Below are 21,245 nucleotides of genomic sequence, written 5' to 3'. Positions count from 1 at the left end.
CAGCACATTGAAAATATAAACAAAAAAAGAAATCTCAATTATATTAATGAAGCAACGTGTCTTAAGATATACCTGAAATATCAGACTTGGTTGGTAGAGCAATTTATTTTAATTCCAATATCCCATTTTTAAAACTAATTTCTTGAAACTCAAATGATGGACCTCCAGCTTCTGAAGGAACAAGCATATTCACTCCTAGGAACCAATGACAGTATCTGTATTTTGGTCTATTTACAGTGCATCCGGAAAGTATTCACAGTGCATCACTTTTTCCACATTGTTATGTTACAGCCTTATTCCAAAATGGATTAAATTCATTTTTCTCCTCAGAATTCTACACACAACACCCCATAATGACAACATGAAAAAAGTTTACTTGAGGTTTTTACAAATTTATTAAAAATAAAAAAATTGAGAAAGCACATGTACATAAGTATTCACAGCCTTTGCCATGAAGCTCGAAATTGAGCTCAGGTGCATCCTGTTTCCCCTGATCATCCTTGAGATGTTTCTGCAGCTTAATTGGAGTCCACCTGTGGTAAATTCAGTTGACTGGACATGATTTGGAAAGGCACACACCTGTCTATATAAGGTCCCACAGTTGACAGTTCATGTCAGAGCACAAACCCAGAATGAAGTCAAAGGAATTGTCTGTAGACCTCCGAGACAGGATTGTCTCGAGTCACATATGTGGGGTAGGTTACAGAAAAATTTCTGCTGCTTTGAAGGTCCCAATGAGCGCAGTGGCCTCCATCATCCGTAAGTAGAAGTAGTTCGAAACCACCAGGACTCTTCCTAGAGCTGGCCGGCCATCTAAACTGAGCAATCAGGGGAGAAGGGCCTTAGTCAGGGAGGTGACCAAGAACCCGATGGTCACTCTGTCGGAGCTCCAGAGGTCCTCTGTGGAGAGAGGAGAACCTTCCAGAAGGACAACCATCTCTGACCTTCCAGAAGGACAACCATCTCTGCAGCAATCCACCAATCAGGCCTGTATGGTAGAGTGGCCAGACGGAAGCCACTCCTTAGTAAAAGGCATATGGCAGCCCGCCTGGAGTTTGCCAAAATGCACCTGAAGGACTCTCAGACCATGAGAAAGAAAATTCTCTGATCTGATGAGACAAAGATTGAACTCTTTGGTGTGAATGCCAGGCATCACGTTTGGAGGAAACCTGGCACCATCCCTACAGTGAAGCATGGTGGTGGTAGCATCATGCTGTGGGGATGTTTTTCAGCGACAGGAACTGGGAGACTAGTCAGGATAAAGGGAAAGATGACTGCAGCAATGTACAGAGACATCCTGGATGAAAACCTGCTCCAAAGCGCTCTTGACCTCAGACTGGGGCGACGGTTCATCTTTCAGCAGGACAACGACCCTAAGCACACAGCCAAGATATCAAAGGAGTGGCTTCAGGACAACTCTGCGAATGTCCTTGTGTGGCCCAGCCAGAGCCCAGACTTGAATCCGATTCAACATCTCTGGAGAGATCTTAAAATGGCTGTGCACCGACGCTTCCCATCTAACCTGATGGAGCTTGAGAGGTACTGCAAAGAGGAATGGGCGAAACTGGCCAAGGATAGGTGTGCCAAGCTTGTGGCGTCATATTCAACAAGACTTGAGGCTGTAATTGCTGCCAAAGGTGCATCAACAAAGTATTGAGCAAAGGTTGTGAATACTTATGTACATGTGATTTCTCAGTTTTTTTATTTTTAATAAATTTGCAAAAACCTCAAGTAAACTTTTTTCACGTTGTCATTATGGGGTGTTGTGTGAAGAATTCTGAGGAAAAAAATGAATTTAATCCATTTTGGAATAAGGCTGTAACATAACAAAAGGTGGAAAAAGTGATGTGCTGTGAATACTTTCTGGATGCACTGTATATACTGTATATGCTGCCATTCTTTATTATATTCTGTAAGTGCCTTGAGCATGGGAAAGGCACTATATAAATAACATGTATTATTTTTTATTATATCTTGGCTGTGTGCTTAGGGTCGTTGTCCTGCTGAAAGATGAACCGTCGCCCCAGTCTGAGGTCAAGAGCGCTCTGGAGCAGGTTTTCATCCAGGATGTCTCTGTACATTGCTGCAGTCATCTTTCCCTTTATCCTGACTAGTCTCCCAGTCCTTGCCGCTGAAAAACATCCCCACAGCATGATGCTGCCACCACCATGCTTCACTGTAGGCATGGTATTGGCCTGGTGATGAGCGGTGCCTGGTTTCCTCCAAACATGACGCCTGGCATTCACACCAAAGAGTTCAATCTTTGTCTCCTCAGACCAGAGAATTTTCTTTCTCATGGTCTGAGAGTCCTTCAGGTGCCTTTTGGCAAACTCCAGGTGGGATGCCATGTGCCTTTTACTAAGGAGTGGCTTCCGTCTGGCCACTCTACCATACATGCCTGATTGGTGGATTGCTGCAGAGATGGTTGTCCTTCTGGAAGGTTCTCCTCTCTCCACAGAGGACCAACGGGTTCTTGGTCACCTCCCTGACTAAGGCCCTTCTCCCCCGATCACTCAGTTTAGATGGCCAGCCAGCTCTAGGAAGAGTCCTGGTGGTTTTGAACTTCTTCCACTTACGGATAATGGAGGCCACTGCGCTCATTGGGACCCTCAAAGCAGCAGACATTTTTCTGTAACCTTTTCTAGATTTGTGCCTCGAGACAATCCTGTCTCGGAGGTCTACAGACAATTCCTTTGACTTCATGCTTGGTTTGTGCTCTGACATGAACTGTCAACTGTGGGACCTTATATAGACAGGTGTGTGCCTTTCCAAATCATGTCCAATCAACTGAATTTACCACAGGTGGACTCCAATTAAGCTGCAGAAACATCTCAAGGATGATCAGGGGAAACAGGATGCACCTGAGCTCAATTTTGAGCTTCATGGCAAAGGCTGTGAATACTTATGTACATGTGATTTCTCAGTTTTTTTTATTTTTAATAAATTTGCAAAAACCTCAAGTAAACTTTTTTCACGTTGTCATTATGAGGTGTTGTGTGTAGAATTCTGAGGAAAAAAATGAATTTAACTCTTTTAGGGCGGATGTCGACTTTTGTCGACAGGAGGGGTTGAAGGTGAATGTCGACAAAAGTCGACATCCAGGGATAGGGGGCGACAATCAGCTGTTAATGGCGACAAATCTCACTGTCACGTCACAGGCATTCCCTCTGTGCTTGGAGGAATGCTAGATTCGTTGACTCGGCAACTAAACCTTGCGTGTGCGTGAGTTGCGAAATGTAAACAATGGCAAGATGGCACCGACATGTGAAAAGGCAGCGAAGCAAGTGCAGAAAAGAAAACACTCGGTAGGCGATGTTTTGCGCATTATCGCTGAGTCGGACTCTTGATTTTTCAGAATCGGATTTTATTGGCAGTGATCAGGAGATCGAGCAAGAGAGTGAGAAGCAGGCATCACCTGATCAGACCAGACACCAGCCGATGCCGTGCCAGCGGATCTGCTGCCAGTTGAGTGCCTTCGTGCAGCCGATGCATCTACGGCAAGGTTCGCATGGGATAAATACACAGACATTGATCCGTTGAGAGCCGATCTGGCTACCGGAGTTTACAAGACGGCATGGCTTGCTGTTGGACACGACAGATCACCAGCTGCTGTACTTCAGGCTGCTCTCTCCTGATGCTGCTTTTCAGCTACTGTCAGACGAGACAAACAGGTAGGCAGAGATTTTTTTTGAATCGCGGGCTGCATTTGCATCGCATTCTCGTTTTTCAAAGTGGAAACCCACAACAAAAGACGAGATGAAGCGCGCTGTGGCATTACAAATAGAGATGGGACAGAACGGGTGATATAACTTCAGGGAGCATTTGTGCAAACGTGTTTTGTCCCCTGGTGGCTTAGGTACGTGCTGCTGCAAAGTTTTATTCAATTCTGTAATAAACAGAAGCAAATCCCATGGGGTGAGCCAGGCTATAATGCCATACATAAAGTTCATAAAGTTTCAGAAGATGAAAAGAGGTGACAATACGGTTTTCATGCAGGCAGAAAACTTGGTGGCAGTGGCATGGCACGATGGCAAATGGGTGACTTGTCTCTCTACAGTACACACTAACAATATATGTGAGAAAATGCAGCAACAGACAATTGAAAAATAGGCACCAAAGCAACACGTATTGTAAGGAGTGCAATGTGGCAATGACTGAAATTGGCTGCTTTGAGCGAGATCAGACTTTGCTGTGTAAAATGTATGTGATATGTATGTGAAATCATAGAGTATGCAGGCTCATACAACATGCAAGACAGTAACATTTGTCAAAAGTAAATATTTTTTGTTGATTTGATATGTTAAACAATTGCTTTGTGTTCTTTTTTAAAAAATGTTAGTTTTTGGAAAAATATTCAGCCCTGGAAGAAAAGAAACAAAAAAAAAATTAGCCCTAAAAGAGTTAATACATTTTGGAATAAGGCTGTAACATAACAAAATGTGGAAAAAGTGATGCGCTGTGAATACTTTCCGGATGCACTGTAAGTATACACTGAATTTCAATTATTCCAATAGGGCAACATCAGCTTCCTCTTACCTTTTTAATATCGATTAATTTTGGCTTTGTAAGTATTTCTTCTTCTTCCACTTTAACATCCTTTTCTATTGACACATCTTTATTCTGACAATAAAAGAAACAAAAATGTTTAGGAACACACTCACATAAAAACAATGTATATGTGCTAAGAAAAGACAGAAAAAAATGTTTCCCTTTCTAATGAAAATTCTATTTGGGATATACATTGATCCTCAGGTTTGACCTTAAATATTCCTAAAAATTAAATTGACAGATAGCAACTGTCTGAATGAGAGATATTGGTCCTAGCAGACCACGTCGTCATTGCAATTTCGTTCCATCTAATGGATAACTATAGCCTTCTCTGGAAGAAAAAACCATTAATTCTTTGTTTTGCAAACAGATGTAAACAATATGTGGCCAAATTTTCAGCGCCAGCCAGGTCAAAGTTCTATGACTATAGACTGAAGTCTGTTTTAACTCATGTTTAGTTTTACTCCAAATTAGCCCCATAATTATTGTACAGAAGCATCTCAAAATAATTTAGTCAAACTCAATTGCAAAAAAAAGATGCTGTCAACTTATACGGCCCATATTTTGCCGTTGAGTTAAAATCACAAAATCCAATAGGTATAACTGAATAATATGCTACATATAAAATACTCAGGAACAAAAAAAAAAACCTCACACTACAAATTTTTAATGATAATATGTCAAGCACAAAATCAGAAGGAACCTATATAATGGATGGCATAAAATACAAAAATCCTCTTCTGAGTGTGAATAACAGACAACTAATCTAAGGTATTCAGTTTTTCAGAGTTTATGTAAACACATTGGGGTGAAAATGTATGTACAGTACACCCCCTAATTTTGCGTGGGTTTACATTCCTAGAGCACCCGTGAATTGTGAAAAACTGCAAATTTTGGATGTGGTTAAAAAAAATATGCCTATTTTTATAGCTTAAACCCTAAATATGCCACCAAAACACTTTAATTTCAAACACAGCTTAATACATTACCTAAAAAAAAAATGTAAAGGTAAACCTGCATACTGTACAGTACTGTACTGATATGTCACCCGCAGTGCTAGAATGTACAGTAAAATACTGATGTTACCACTATATGTACTGAAATTCATGCAAGCGCATTTTCATTGCCTGAAGCCGTAGAAGGTGCAGGGCGTTTCGGTAGCATCTTGGGACTTTAACTCTTAAACTGCCACATACTTGGGGGTTAATGAGTCCCTGGACGCCAAATACATTTTTGCTGCACTTTAAGTAAACTTCACAATTCACAAAGAAAAAGGTGAAATTTTAATGGAACACATTTTTTTCATGCAAAGAGCATCACAATTACTGCAACACTAATCATTTTACACACTGTTAACTGTAAAAACTATTTAAAAAACTACTGGAACAATATGTACGAGGTGCAACTGAAGCAATGGATGAAATTCAGTAAATCACCGAGCCAACTGGGCTTGAACTGGCTGCAGTCAAGGACACAGAGGATGTTTGGGGGAGGAGAGAGAATCAAAGCAATCAGCCAAAAAGGATAGGAGCTGTGAAGGCTTTTAACACTACAATTACCAGAGCCAACGAAAAAACTCATAATTCCGGCCCAACTTAAATCCCTTCGCACCTCTCTGTCAGCGTCTTTTGTTTTCTAAATGTGTCAATAAGCCCAAGCAGCCTGCTATACTATCCCCCCCACCGCCTGAGAACGGGCAAGAAGCACTGTTCGTTTTCAAATAAAATTGCATTAGTGCGACAATGTTTCTGATTGGTACTATTCAGGTCATAAATGATTTCTTCAAAATGTCACATATATTTGTCTCTTTCTTTTTTTATCCGGTGCTGCGTTGACATCGTGCACCAGAAGGCGTAAGCTTATTCACTGCGGCTGGAGCATGCAGGTGGGCGGTTGCTTGTGCTATAACACACTTGACCTGGTGGCGATCAATGGACATGTACTGTGTAAGGCATGCACGGGGGCCACTGAGAAAAAGAGAGTGTTCATGGCTCACCTTGCAGAGGAGCTTCGTCGTTGCTTCTTACAAGAAAAGGCGATGTATAAAGCAAAAGAGGATGCAACATTGACAAGCTTCTGTTCCAAGACCGCCGCTCCCCCAGCCCCTTCAGTGTAACAGTAACCACAGCACAGAGAGAAGTGTGTGTATTGCAACAGGTACACATGTCGTAAATGTAGAAAGGACGGCCCTTGGTTGTGTGTGAATTGTTAACACTTGAATCTGATGATTGCCTATTGCGCGGCACTGACCTCTCTATACTATTCTTTCCTCTGCATGTCCTGGAGTACAAAAGAAACACCCCCGTGCACCCAAAAGTGGACACTGGCAAGACGAGAAAGAAAAAAGTGATTTTTTTCACTGATTACAAGCGCAAGATATTATGTGAATGAATATGAATAATATGAATAATGTTGCAACGGTGCCACAATGGTTTCCGAAATGTACTATACAGGTCATAAACGGAGTTATTCCAAATATCATATATACCTATGTCTCTGTTTTTTTTGTCAGTGCGGCTTTGACATCATGGGCCATGAGGCACAAAAAAAGGGTGTCGGGTGTTGTATCGTGACAGAGAGTAAACGCAAAAAAAAAAAAAAAAAAAAAAAAAAATGCTAATTTTTACAAGTACTATAAATTTATTCTGGCTATTACAGACGCAAATCAAATGAATGTTTTTATTGTATAATATTAACAAAAAGAGCAGCTCACTACTCTAAATGGTAAATTTGCCCGGGAGTGGGTTTTGAACTCACGAACTCCGGATTATAATTCAGCAGTTCTAAGCACAGCACCACGGAAACTCTCCTATCGTTGTTATACCTTTTGTGAAAGTGTTTATTTGATATTTGGCCATCAGCCTTCACACATTATACAGTTCATGTCCACATTTTGTTATTTATTTCTAAAACATGAAAAATGTTTGATTTAACAATGTGTTTACATAGATTGTTGTAGACATAAAATACACATCAAATTATTTCCCCTTACAATTCTGGGTAGCTCACTCCCAGATAATCAATCAAGGCAGGAACTGGGAGAACTTCTTACCCGTTCTGAGGCGGTGGGGGGATGGTATAGTAGGCTGCTTTCTGCTTGGGCTTATCAACACATTTAGAAGACAAAAGAGGCTGATGGAGAGGTGCGAAGGGATTAAAGGTGGGCCGGAAGTACAAGTTTTTTCATTGGCTCTGGTAATTCTAGTGTTAAGTATGCTTAGCGTCGTGCAAGAAGCATATCACGCGACAGAGCAGCCGCAAGTAAGCCCAGCAAGTAAGGGAGCAATGTGAAAGTAGTCTATCAGCATTTTTTAAGAGGGGTTTTTTGAGGAGCGTCTGTGTCTTCTAAGGGTGTGTTCAGCCCCCTGCTCACAAGGGGCTGGCAGAGGTCATGAGCTGGCTGCTCAACGAATGTAAGGCACTGACTGATCAGCTCCTGCATGCTCGTAAATGGCACTGGGAAACAACTATAGCTGGTTTAAGGGTTAAGAGGAACAAAACGGAAAACAGAAGAACACTCAGCTGGGGATGCATTACAGTCAATCAGCAGCAAGGAGAAATGAATAGCGCTGTAGTGGTCCGGTGCCGCTAAGATTCACACCATTAAGACGGCGATTTATTTATTTTTATGGTGGAGATTCTATTTTATGTTAATTAGTGTTCTCTTGTTTTAATTCTTATTTTGTCTTTTTTTTCTTTTTCATCATCATGTAAAGCACTTTGAGCTACTATTTGTATGAAAATGTGCTATATAAATAAATGTTGTTGTTGTATGATTCAGAGAGGGCAAAACTAGCTAAGGAGTTGGAGTTCACGAAGACAGTCGCACTTACTGGTGACTACTGGACATCACTTGGAAATCATAGCTACCTCTGGGTTCCAACCCGTTATGTCGATGAACAGTGGAAACTGCATTCACATGCTTTGATGGTCATGAAAACATCAGAGAGACATCATGCTGAAACATGCGTCGAACATTTTATGGATGTAGCAAAGCAGTGGAACTTTGAGAATAACGTAAGCACACTCAGTACAGATAGTGAACAAAATTTCATTTCAACGACGAGACAGCTGCCTTTCGAACACTTTGCCATGCATCACGCACAGCATTCAACATTCTGTCACTGTGTCTCTGCAGAATAGTGCATTTGATGGCACACTTTCCAAATGCCGAAAGGTGATGGGACACTTCAAGCAGAGTCCATCAAATACTGCAGAACTTAAGAAACAGCAAGTCACGCATGGCCTAAAGACTGACACACTCGTACAAGAAGCGCTGACTAGATGGAACTTCACTCTGGAGATGGTGAAGCGTGTGCGAAGAAACAAACAACCACTAAGAGATGCACTAGCCCTACATAAAACTAATGTGGTCATGGCAACAAATTCTAAGATGGAGAAATTTCAGAAGCTGGAGGCATTGCTCGAGCCCTGCAAGTAATAGACCCATTTTTTATCTTCTAGCAATCTCGCACTTTGTTATTGAAATATGTTTGTCTCCATCGATCATTAAATACACATAGTTGGGAGTGTGGAGTCTCTTACTTTAGCAGCAAGTTCTTTTCTTGCTGTCAGCTATCTGGCCAGTCCTTTAGCATATGGTTGTCATAAGTTGGATTGATGTTTATGCCATTTTTTATGTAGTAAATATAAGTGGACCAAACTTTGTGAAGGGATGTTCATCTTTTGCGATACAGTATGCAGTGTTCACTTTGATTTCATGAACTTCCTCATTAACTTTTATTTTTTTGTGTGTCATTAGCAGCGGTCACACATGCCATGTGGGTTTTTTTTATTTGTTATTTTTTCTGAAAAGCTATGCTTATACGTTATTTAATTTTAAATCGGGTTTCCAGTAACGTACGGCATTGTGCCTGCCAACATTTCTTCCAATGCTTATCAGTACCTGCAAAACACTGGATTGATCTTAAAAAAAGACCGCCACTGTGCGTTAAACTGGTAAGTTTTTTGTGTCAGATAATGAGACATTTAGTGGCAGGGGCCATCTCCTCATATGATGCAACAGTAGTAGCGTTGAGTTTAAGCTGGACTGGGAGGGGGGCTTACCATCCTTTACTCGTTGTCTATTCTCTTCTGTGAATGTTGTGATATTACATTACAGTATATCCACAAAGAATGTTTTTTAACTGCAAATTTGATAAAAAAAACAAACAAACAGAGCTGAGGTGTGGTCATTGATTGATGGCATCCTCAAACAAGAGATACAGTACAGCAACCAGTGCAAGTTTCAACATCAGGACCCCCACAGATGAAAGCATCTCACTTAGTGGCTTCAGACTCGAAATCTGATGAGGAGGACTGTATTCAAAAATGTCTGAAGTGCTATAAAGCAGAGCCTGTCATCAGCATGGAGGATTGAACCCTAAAGTGGTGGTCCACACATGCTCTGGTATACAAAGAGCTAGCTTGCCTTGCTCGCAAGTTACTTGGCAACACCTGCCACATCAGTGCCTTGCGAGAGGTTGTTTTCACTATCTGGGAATATTGTGCAGAAAAAGCGAGCTGCCTTGTCCTCTGGAAATGTGACCAAACTTTTATGTTTAAGCAACTGGCTTGGTTTAATAAAATAGAAATAGTGTATTATTTATAATAATCCAAAAGTCCAACCTGCTGTCTCTGCTGAGAAATTAACTTGGCTAGCTAGATTAACAATTTTGAATTGTATTCTGTTTATAAAATCCTGTTTCTGGAGGTTTTCTATTGCTTTTGAGTGAGATTTATTAAGCATTATTGAGAAATACATGGAGACTGCAATATGAGACTACATGTCTTAAATATATGTCATCTGTTTTACAATATAAGTCCAATTGTTTGTTTTCTATGTTCAGCATTGCACAACCCTAGAGTATAAGTGAATAAAGTCTCCTCACAGTTGAAGTTGTGTCTTTATTTCCTCTTTTCCCAGTTACCTGAACACGTGAAGTACATTTATATGCCATTATGTTGTGTCCATTCTTCTTAATATGGTCTGATTACGCTTATAAATCTTTGTGGTAAAATTTCAACATTAAAAAAAATACATTTGAGATTAATCACGATTAATTACACAAAGTCATGCGATTAAACTTTTTGATCGCTTGACAGCTCTAAAATACATGTATATTTGACAAATATTCTTTTAAGCACACAAGAATATGTATTCTTTGCAATCATTCCATACAAGATTCAGAAATGCAATTGTTGGTTGAGGAAAAAATAAGTATTGCTCTAGCTTCACGATATAGTTTTGCTATATATACATACACACACATACATACATACACACACTGTGGCAGGCGGCCGGGGTCCATGCCCGGTCGGGACGCCCCTGCAAGCTATATCCAGGAGGAGCAGTCCTGGACAGTGCAATACCTCCACCTGGACGTTAGATGGCCGCCCCCCTGGGTTGGAGCAATGCCTCGGTTTCCCGCAGGGCTTCATGGGAATTGGAGTTGGGTGCAGCCCTGTTGGGTCTCGCAAGCACAGCCAGGGGGTGCTGTGTTTGGGACTCCTGAGCCCGTGTGGGCAGCATATTCATCACACTCGGAAGTGCAGCCAGAACTCGGTGATCAAGCACCTGGAGCACTTCCGGGTGAACTATAAAAGGAGCCAGCGACCAACACTCAGCGGCCAGAGTTGGGTGGGAGGAGGACAAAGCTTGCTGAGGAGGAGTGGTGGTGCTGAGAGGAAAGAGAAGTGCTTTTGTGTTTCATTGTGTGCTGTGGTTGGGACTGTGTATTGCCTGTGGGACACAGGGAAGACGTGCACCCACAGGGGAAGAAAAATAAATAATTGTTTTATTATACACGTGCCTCCTGTGTTCAATCTGTGTCGGGTGCTATATAGCATCCTTCTTACAGTGGCGTAGTCGGCAGTATTCTGGTCCGTCTTTTTGGGCTGGGACCTGCATAAAATTGATGTGAAGACCCGGCATAGCAGAGCACAGCAGCACAAGGCATGTGCCCAACACAACTGCGAGGAGAGAGCGCGCACTCAACACAGCCGCAGGCAAGCACGCGCAGCACAGCACGGAGAGTGCGCACCCGAGGCTGCATTGCAAGGCACATGCCTGCACAAGCCGCAGGAGGACCACCTAGAGACCCCAAAGGATGCTGCGCTGATGGGGAAGTGATGGTCCAGGCGGACTCAGAGGCCAGCCGCTAGACACTGCCACGCTGGCCAACACCATGGGATACAATGGGAGGTAGGTGACGGGCCCCGAGAATATTATTCTGTTGTCTCGTCTACCTGCCACCCAGACGCTGAATGGCGGGATACCCATTGGTGGCCGGACGAAGTGTGTCCATGGTGTGACGGTGGAGTAAGCTCCGGAGAGAGCGAGGGTGACCTGGGTCTTTTCTTTGACTCCGGACAACGGTCGGAGGACAAGAGCCCGGATGAGCTCCCCAGCACGGTGATCCTTGCGGAGGTGCAGGGAAACCTCCCCGTAGCAGGTAAGGGGGTGGAGGGGGTGTGTTGATTCCCCGCCGAAACAAGAGCAGAGGCAGGGACGACGAACCTTCACCCCAAACTTGAGATTACCTGAAGGGGCCTGCAGGGAACTAACTTTTCTTGGGCTGCAGAGGAGGTGGAAGCCGTCCTCCTACCCCTGCTGTCCCTCGCTAAGGTTTTTCAGGTCCTGCAGGAGATGAAGGAGGGACTAGAAAAGAAGCTCGGCACGCCATTAGGAGCCCTCACAGAGTGGCTTCAGAGGCGCAGTGCGTCATCCTCCAGCCTGCAGGACACAGCGATACAGGTGAGTGAGGCCTGTGCCGTAGGGGAAAGGGGAGGGCAGAGCGCAGCGGTCACAGTCATGATCAGTACTGCTTACCAGGCCGCCCCGCCCCCTACACAGGAAGACAGCTGGTGGATGTCAGTTGCCAAACAACATTGCCCGAATTCCAGCGCTGGTCTCGTGGCCGTCTAAAGGGGTGCCGACGGCGAGGGGTCCCTCTTCCTCCCATAGAGGGACCCAGACCGTCAGTGCACCCAAGAGAAAGAGGAGGACCCAGAAGAAGAAACCGGGAACTCCTGACAGCAAAGCGTAAGCCTGTCTGCTTGAGGGCACGGGAGGGCTGGAAACGTCATGCTTCCGCAAAGGTCGAGCTGGAGGGGGTCAGCTGTGATATAACTGCGGCCGTTGTGGCCACGTCTGGAGGTATTGTCCAGAGAGGATGTCTGAGTGACAGGGACGTTGGGGCAGCACTCCCAGACCAGGGGCCTCATGTATAACGCCATGCGTAGAACTCACACTATAACATGGCGTAAGCACAAAAGCGGGAATGCGCGTACGCACAGAAAAATCCAGATGCAGGAATCTGTATGTACGCAAACTTCCACGTTCTTCTGCTACATAAATCCCGATCAGCGTGAAATGTAACGCACATGCATGCGCCTTCTGTCCCGCCCCAACTCCTCCCAGAATTACGCCTCTTTGAATATGCAAATCAATATAAATAGCCTTCTGTGAAAAGACAATGGGGAAAGCGCGGGGGGAAATATAAGAATTTCAACGAATACCAAGTGGAGGCAAAGGAAAAACATACTATTTGTTGGTTTAAACAGTGGTATAATCAACAAAAGGAAGTTGATCGAGTGACAGAGTGTCGGAGAAACTCGAAAGCTCAAGTTCACAAAGTCACACAGTGCCCGAAATAAAAAAGAAGTCACATATCAGTCACCGTGAACAGGCGAGTTGTAGCCCACCGTCTAAGTGTCATATGAAAGCTTATTGGGATACAGACAAAAAAAATAGGCACACAGTGGGGAAAAAAGCACGAAATGTCAACTTTAATCTCGAAATTTCCACTTTAATCACGTAGTTTACTTTGCCATTAAAGTAGATCATAAACTTCATCTTAAAATCGTTTAATTTACTAGTTTCTCAAATCCCATTGTAACTAAAGTAGCATGTTAAATGCTTTGTTCTGTATTTGATCTTCTATGTGCTCTGTGTGTGAATCACTACCTGCTTCTTAAACGGGCTTTCTCTTTCTCCGACAGGACACATAATCCATTACATTCGTGATATTACAGCTATCTGAATAATTAAAATACTGAGATGTATATGTGATATCTTTTTCATGATGATAGGAATGAAAGCATGGGTGGCGCAGTGCTTGTTCATGTCTCACACAAGAGGCTTGCTGCTCCATGCGCGACCTTCGATGAAATAATTTATTACAGAAGTACTGTCTCTTTCAAACATACTAACCTCCAATTCCTGTCCTTACTTTTCTTTCTCCAAATACCCAATCGCCACACAATCAGCTCTGTAATAGACGTGAAGCCATTTGTAAGCTTAGAACGCCGATTCTTCAAAACTTTTAAGGAACATTGAAATATCTTCGTAGTACATGTTTAATTATTCTATCACACAGGAATAGTAGCACTGCTTTGACGCTGGGTGCAGCCAGTCTGCAAAACCGAGCGGAGAAATTGCGTACGCCAGGGTATGAGGTACCGTGGAAATGTGCGTGGCTTTACGGCAAGTTTAGGTTTTATACATTGCGATTTGAGAGTGGAAACGTTCGTACGCAACATTTCTGTGCGTACGTACTGTTTATACACGAGGCCCCTGTTGTTTATATTTCCACAGGGCGGAGCCGTACATCCAAGGATGCGGACTCCCTATCCTGGAGAGGACAGGCCCTCGCGGGACATGAGAGGGGCAATGTGGCAAATGGCCGGGTCCCATGCCTGGCCGGGATGCCCTTTCTACATATGGTCCGGGGGAGCAACCATGGGCATCTCAGTACCTCCCCCGGGACACTTGGTGGCAGCTTTCCTGGCGGACGATGGTGCCTCAGTTTCCCCACAGGGCTTCATGAGAGATGGAGTTCTCCACAGCCCTGTTGGGATCTGGGGTGGCTGCCAGGGGGTGCTGCATGGGTCCCTGAGCTGGCCTGGACAACTCTACAGCCCTGCCCGGAAGTGCAATCAGAAACAGGTGATCAAGCACCTGGAGCACTTCCGGGTGGGCTATAAAAAAGGGCCAGCAACCACCACTCAGGAGCTAGAATCGGGAGGAAGAGAACGAGGTTGCCAGGAAGGAGTGGTGGTTCGAGAAGGCAGTGCTGTTTGGGAGTACTTTTGGTACTGTGTTGTGGCTAGGGGGTTCACGGGGAAGACGTGCCCTCCAACTGAAGAAAATAAAAGTCCTTTTTGTCATTTCACACATGCCTCTGTGTAGTCTGTGCCAGGTCGGGCACTATGTAACATCTATATCACAACACACACATATACAGTGGGGCAAAAAAGTATTTAGTCAGCCACCAATTGTGCAAGTTCTCCCACTTAAAAAGATGAGAGAGGCCTGTAATTTTCATCATAGGTATACCTCAACTATGAGAAAAAAAAAAAAAAAAAAAATCAAGAAAATCACATTGTCTGATTTTTGAAGAATTTATTTGCAAATTATGGTGGAAAAAAAGTATTTGGTCAATAACAAAAGTTCATCTCAATACTTTGTTATATACTCTTTGTTGGCAATGACAGAGGTCAAACATTTTCTTTAAGTCTTCACAAGGTTTTCACACACTGTTGCTGGTATTTTGGCCCATTCCTCCATGCAGATCTCCTCTAGAGCAGTGATGTTTTGGGGCTGTCGCTGGGCAACATGGACTTTCAACTCCCTCCAAAGATTTTCTATGGGGTTGAGATCTGGAGACTGGCTAGGCCACTCCAGGACCTTGAAATGCTTCTTATGAAGCCACTCCTTCGTTACCTGGGCGGTGTGTTTGGGATCATTGTCATGCTGAAAGACCCAGCCACGTTTCATCTTCAATGCCCTTGCTGATGGAAGGAGGTTTTCACTCAAAATCTGACGATACATGGCCCCATTCATTCTTTCCTTTACACGGATCAGTCGTCCTGCTCCCTTTGCAGAAAAACAGCCCCAAAGCATGATGTTTCCACCACCATGCTTTACAGTAGGTATGGTGTTCTTTGGATGCAACTCTGCATTCTTTCTCCTCCAAACACGACGAGTAGAGTTTTTACCAAAAAAGTTCTATTTTGGTTTCATTCCTCTTCTGGATCATCCAAATGCTCTCTAGCAAACTTCAGACGGGCCTGCACATGTACTGGCTTAAGCAGGGGGACACGTCTGGCACTGCAGGATTTGAGTCCCTGGCAGCGTAGTGTGTTACTGATGGTAGCCTTTGTTACTTTGGTCCCAGCTCTCTGCAGGTCATTCACTAGGTCCCCCCGTGTGGTTCTGGGATTTTTGCTCACCGTTCTTGTGATCATTTTGACCCCACGGGGTGAGATCTTGCGTGGAGCCCCAGATCGAGGGAGATTATCAGTGGTCTTGTATGTCTTCCATTTTCTAATAATTGCTCCCACAGTTGATTTCTTCACACCAAGCTGCTTACCTATTGCAGATTCAGTCTTCCCAGCCTGGTGCAGGTCTACAATTTTGTTTTTGGTGTCCTTTGACAACTCTTTGGTCTTGGCCATAATGTAGTTTGGAGTGTTGACTGTTTGAGGTAGTGGACAGGTGTCTTTTATATTGATAACGAGTTCAAACAGGTGCCATTAATACAGGTAACGAGTGGAGGACAGAGGAGCCTCTTACAGAAGAAGTTACAGGTCTGTGAAAGCCAGAAATCTTGCTTGTTTGTAGGTGACCAAATACTTATTTTCCACCATAATCTGCAAATAAATTCTTTAAAAATCAGACAATGTGATTTTCTGGATTTTTTTCTCATTTTGTCTCTCATAGTTGAGGTATACCTATGATGAAAATTATAGGCCTCTCTCATCTTTTTAAGAGGGAGAAGTTGCACAATTGGTGGCTGACTAAATACTTTTTTGCCCCACTGTATATATATGTGTATATATACACACAAACACATGAGAAGCAAGATAGAACTAGACAAAAGGTGAAAAAGGAAGTGCTGTTGGAGGAAACACCTTATTGCAAGTGTGCAGAGGAATGGTACGTTTAAGCTAAAAGATAGCCCAAACAATCTCAAATATCAATTTTTACAGCAGTGTTATCCATAAGTGCATCCAAAGATACAATTCATTGGACCTCGAAGCAGACTGGCTACTGTAGCAGAAGATCCTGTTATCTTTTGCTCCTGACATTTAAAAATAGTAAGATGAGGATGCAGTTGGTGCATGATCATTAAAACTGGAAGACTGTAATAATTTTGCCTGGTCTGACGAATCTCAATTTCTGCTGCAACATGTGGATGATGAAATCAGATTTTGATGTAATATAATGTAAAAGAGGTGAAACAATGTATTCTGTTTTCTGTCAAAGGTATGGGATGTTATTTAAAGTATAATAGTGTATGGAATACTTTCTTGGCACACATTAGAACATTAGTATCATTTAAGCATCCCTAGAAGCCAAACAGCATGCCAATCCTTTATTACCGCCCATGTACATTAGTTTACCATATGGAGCATTATACTACTGGGACTATCTATGTCACAATGCCTAGATCATCTCAGGCTGGCTGCATGAATCTTAATGGCACCAAGTTTAGTTTACTCCAATGGTCTGTAGATTTCCAATACAGCATCTTTCACCTGAGGTGGAATGATTGGTTTGCAGCTAACATTATGGGTTAAAAAAAATAAAAACAAAATCCTCAAGAAAGTTTTCAACATTTTGTTGAATACATGCTTTGAAGAATTTAGCTTGTCCTAGAGATAAAATGAGGCCCAGAGTATATATGTTTCTGTGTAAATATTGTATGTTGTTTTATGCTTTCTTCTGATATTAAAAAAATGTTTTTGTAACAGTATCTAATGCACTTGGAGCCAGAGTTTAAATTCTATTAATAATATGGACTGAACTGTAATAAATATTTTAAAGAACTGTGCAAATGGGGATTATGGCTAGAACTTGTGGTTCCCTCGTCTTGTTAACAATATAACCACCAAAAAGTAGTCTTGAAGGTTAGCTGTTTCAGGGATACTTCTGCCATCGATTCAAAGGTCATGTTATACATATGTATATTACACCTAACTTACCTTTTTAATATCAGCTAGTTTTGGCTTGGGGAATACTTCTTTTTCTTCCATCTTGACAGTCTTTTCTACTGTTAGTTCTTTATTATGCTAAAGAAGAAAAATACATTAATTTAATTATCACATACTGATCAAAGAAAAATATCTTTAGTATTTAAGTTATCATATTTCATCTAGGAAAGTTCATCATCCTTTATATATTTTGGAACACTCACTCATTTCCTGATGTTCCTTCCTAACTCTTTATTGTCAAACCTCAACAGTCTATCATTCTTAGGCACTACTACCTTTATACTTCTGGTTTTTCTGCACTTCCCTCTCCAGATTGTTTTGCCTAACTCTCCAGTGACCATAATTCTGTCATCTGGTCTTACTCCCACTCTTGATACTCACTGTCCAGTTGGTATCTCTTCTAAACAGCTCTGGAAAATGTCTACATTTCACTCTGGCCATAGAAAACTTTTTAAAAAATTCACAAAATCATCAGATTGGAATCCTTTTTTCCTCTCTGAAGTCTCCCTGAAAACCACTTCCTGCTGTTAACCATTATTCATTTCAAATGAATATTTTGCTTCATTTTTAACTTACAACTTCACAATTCCCATTAAATTACCAGTAAGCAATTCTTCTTTTCTTACTCTCTTCTGTAATTGAGTCTGAGATTTTTGCTTAAATCACCCCACATCCGTGCACTGGTCACTATTCCCTTGCACCCCCTTTAACACATTTATTTTTAGCACCTTAAGAGTGAAAGGGAAGGTCTACAGGACGGTAGTGAGACCAGCTTTGTTATATGGGTTGGAGACAGTGGCACTGACCAAAAAACAGGAGACAGAGCTGGAGGCAGAGTTAATTATGTTAAGATTTGCACTGGCTGTAACGAGGATTGACAGGATTAGAAATGAGTACATTTGAGTATCAGCTCAGGTTGGATGGTTTGGAGACAAAGTCAGAGAGGCAAGATTGCGCTGGTATGGACATGTGCAGAGGAGAGATGCTGGGTAAATTGGGAAATGGATGCTAAGGATAGAGCTGCCAGGCAAGAGGAAAAGAGGAAGGCCTAAAAGAAGGTTTATGGATGTGGTGAGAGAGAACATGCAGGTGATGGTTGTAACATAGCAAGATGCAGAGGACATGAAGATATGGAAAAAGATGATCCGCTGTGGCAACCCCTAACAGGAGTAGCCAAAAAAGGTAGAAGAGGGTGTATGAACCTTTCCTTTAGACAAATCTGGTCTTGACCTATGAATACATCAATGGCATTGTACCTCAATATTGCAAGTCTCTACATAGGCCTTTATAAGTTGTCATTGTTCTGCTTTGACCTGTCTGCTACCATCCCTATTCATGCCAAGCATAATAAAAATGGACATTGCTTCTCAGTTCTTGCTTCCAAAATGCAGAATGCAAACTCTGCAATCTGATAACTTTACATCTCTACTTCCAGGTGTGAATTTAGTGCAAATTACATAATGACAGATTTGGTGTAACAAATGCATAAACAAATAAATATCAATGCAGCACTGACACTTCATACATAACCTACTACAGAATTCCTAAAATAATTTTTCCTAGTGTTGCACCTTTGGTCAAGGAACCGCTATTACACTATTTTATTAATAGTAGCAAGAGTAATGAGTAATTGTAGAAATGCTAGTGTCAGCATATCACTTACCAATTGGACACCTGCAAACTGTGCAGGTAACCTCCTGTTAGGCATCTTTGGTCTGTTTGTGGTGGGGTGAGACAGCTTTTCTGAGGTAGATGTAATATCATCAAAGCTCATTAGATCTGCAAAAATATTAACAAAGGCTTGTAAAATGGCAATCAAAAGTAAAGTGAACAAATAGAACTTACAAGTTTTGGAATATTTGTTATAATTAAGCACAATTGATTGTACATTGATATATGATATGTTGGCAATTACAACAGGGGTCTCTAACCAAACTATTTAGACATAATTACTGATTATTTACAATTTATAAAATTATTAGAACATGACCATTTTTGACTGACCTTATTCTCTAATCAGTAAGACTTTTCATAGACTGTAAAGGATTTGAATTCCTTTTTCATTATATTTATATGTATAAATTATATATATACTGCTTTTAGCCAACACACAAATACGTAAAATTAACGGTGTTGGGGTCAAGTGGTTGGACTTTCAATTAAATGGTCAAATTTCAAGACCAATGTAGACAAATCATTTAAAAAAATTAAATGATTAATTGATATTGAAGTTTTGTCAAATTACTTGTATATGACAGTTAAGCAGCATTGGTGAAGTGATTAGTGTGTTGGACGATCAATCAAATGGTCAAAGGTTTGAGACCAATGTACACAAACTAATTTTTTTTCTAAATTTTACCATTTTTTCATCATTTATATGCACATTTCGGAAAATACTCTGTTCAGAGATTCAATTCGACTCTGTTGCTAATGTCATTTCTGTCAAATCACCTTCCCATCCAAGTCAAAGTTTTTGTAATGTGCTGAGGACTGTGCAGCATTAGGGCGGCTAAAAATATATATACTGTATGAAAAAGATTTTTAAGTGACACAACTTTACTCAAAAATGCACTAAAAAGTAAAAAATACATTGTACTAAGATTTTGTTGGTCATATGTGACTAAAAAAAAATGTGGGGCACCCATAAAAGAATTAATTTAATTCAATTAAAATGCATGTCAGCTGAATCAGTTCTACATGAACAATACAACATAAGCAACGAAATGAACTATCATAGCATCCAACTTTCCAAGGAGAATGTGAGCTAATAAATTCAGACTGGGCCGTCAAACTTGCCTGACTTGAACCCCATAGAAAATCTCTCAAACCTAAGAGTGTTAGTGTGCTGGAAGCCATTGCCCATGAGGAATTGGCTAAGATTCCTCAGGAACACTGTCACAAGCTGGCATCTGGCTGAGCATAACATTTGCATCAGGTCATAACAGTAAAAGGGTGCTCTACTAAGTACTAAAGATGCTCGTCATGAAGAAAATTTTGAGACTGCAGTAGTCATTAAAAGTAATATTTTGTGTGGAATGTGGAGAAACCACTTGTAATATTAGTTGTGTTGAGCTATTTAAATTGTTCTTTTTGATTTGTTTATTGTTAGTTGCAACTTGGTAAATTTCGCCAGCTGCCCTGCAATAGGGTTTGAATAATTTTGAGTGCAACTATATGATAGGGAAAGACATCCTATAAAGTCCTTACTTTTCTGTTGAAATGTCCTTTTATTCCACAGTTAGATGGTTGCCTCAACTATGGGTCTATCTCCTGGTGATTTTCTTGAAAGTTACCTTTGAGCATTCTTAAATATATGTTTGTATGTGTCACTGAATTTACTTATTCAGATTTGAAGTCAGCCCTCAGGTCATCCATAAACATTTGAAATAGACAATTATTATGTGTCTCAATGAAGTCACAAATTGGCAGCAGTTGGTTTGTCAAATGAAAAGGACTGAAACTGAATTTTAATTTACTAAACAAGTCAATTTTGTGAATTATATATATTATGATTATGCACAAGAATATCTTTCAGTATGTTGTTAGTCTTAAGTGTAATAAAGTTTAGTTGAGTATTTCTAACACTTTATTTAAAAAAAAAAAAAGGGAATCACATGCCATGTCCTTGATGCCAGGTGAGCAGTAGGGTGGCCAGCCCTGACCAGCAGGGCTCCCCCCCAGTGCATCATAAAGTCAAG

At 41.6% G+C, this 21,245-nt stretch overlaps 1 protein-coding gene across 2 annotated transcripts in view; it reads right to left on the bottom strand.

Moving 5' to 3' along the window:
* Positions 1-21,245, bottom strand: part of cd2ap (CD2-associated protein) — a 277,447-nt gene that overhangs the window by 19,855 nt on the left and 236,347 nt on the right. For both annotated transcript variants that reach the window (XM_028796811.2, XM_028796810.2), the window contains 3 exons: positions 19,211-19,326; positions 17,539-17,625; positions 4,537-4,620 (listed from right to left, as the gene is read on the bottom strand). In XM_028796811.2, coding sequence (XP_028652644.1) covers positions 4,537-4,620; positions 17,539-17,625; positions 19,211-19,326 — 287 coding nt within the window. The remainder of the gene's footprint in view (positions 1-4,536; positions 4,621-17,538; positions 17,626-19,210; positions 19,327-21,245) is intronic.

Source organism: Erpetoichthys calabaricus, chromosome 3 (genome assembly GCF_900747795.2).
Source record: "Erpetoichthys calabaricus chromosome 3, fErpCal1.3, whole genome shotgun sequence".
Classification (NCBI taxonomy): domain Eukaryota; kingdom Metazoa; phylum Chordata; class Cladistia; order Polypteriformes; family Polypteridae; genus Erpetoichthys; species Erpetoichthys calabaricus.
Note: the sequence above shows the minus strand (reverse complement) of the source record. Positions and strands in the feature narration are given on the sequence as shown.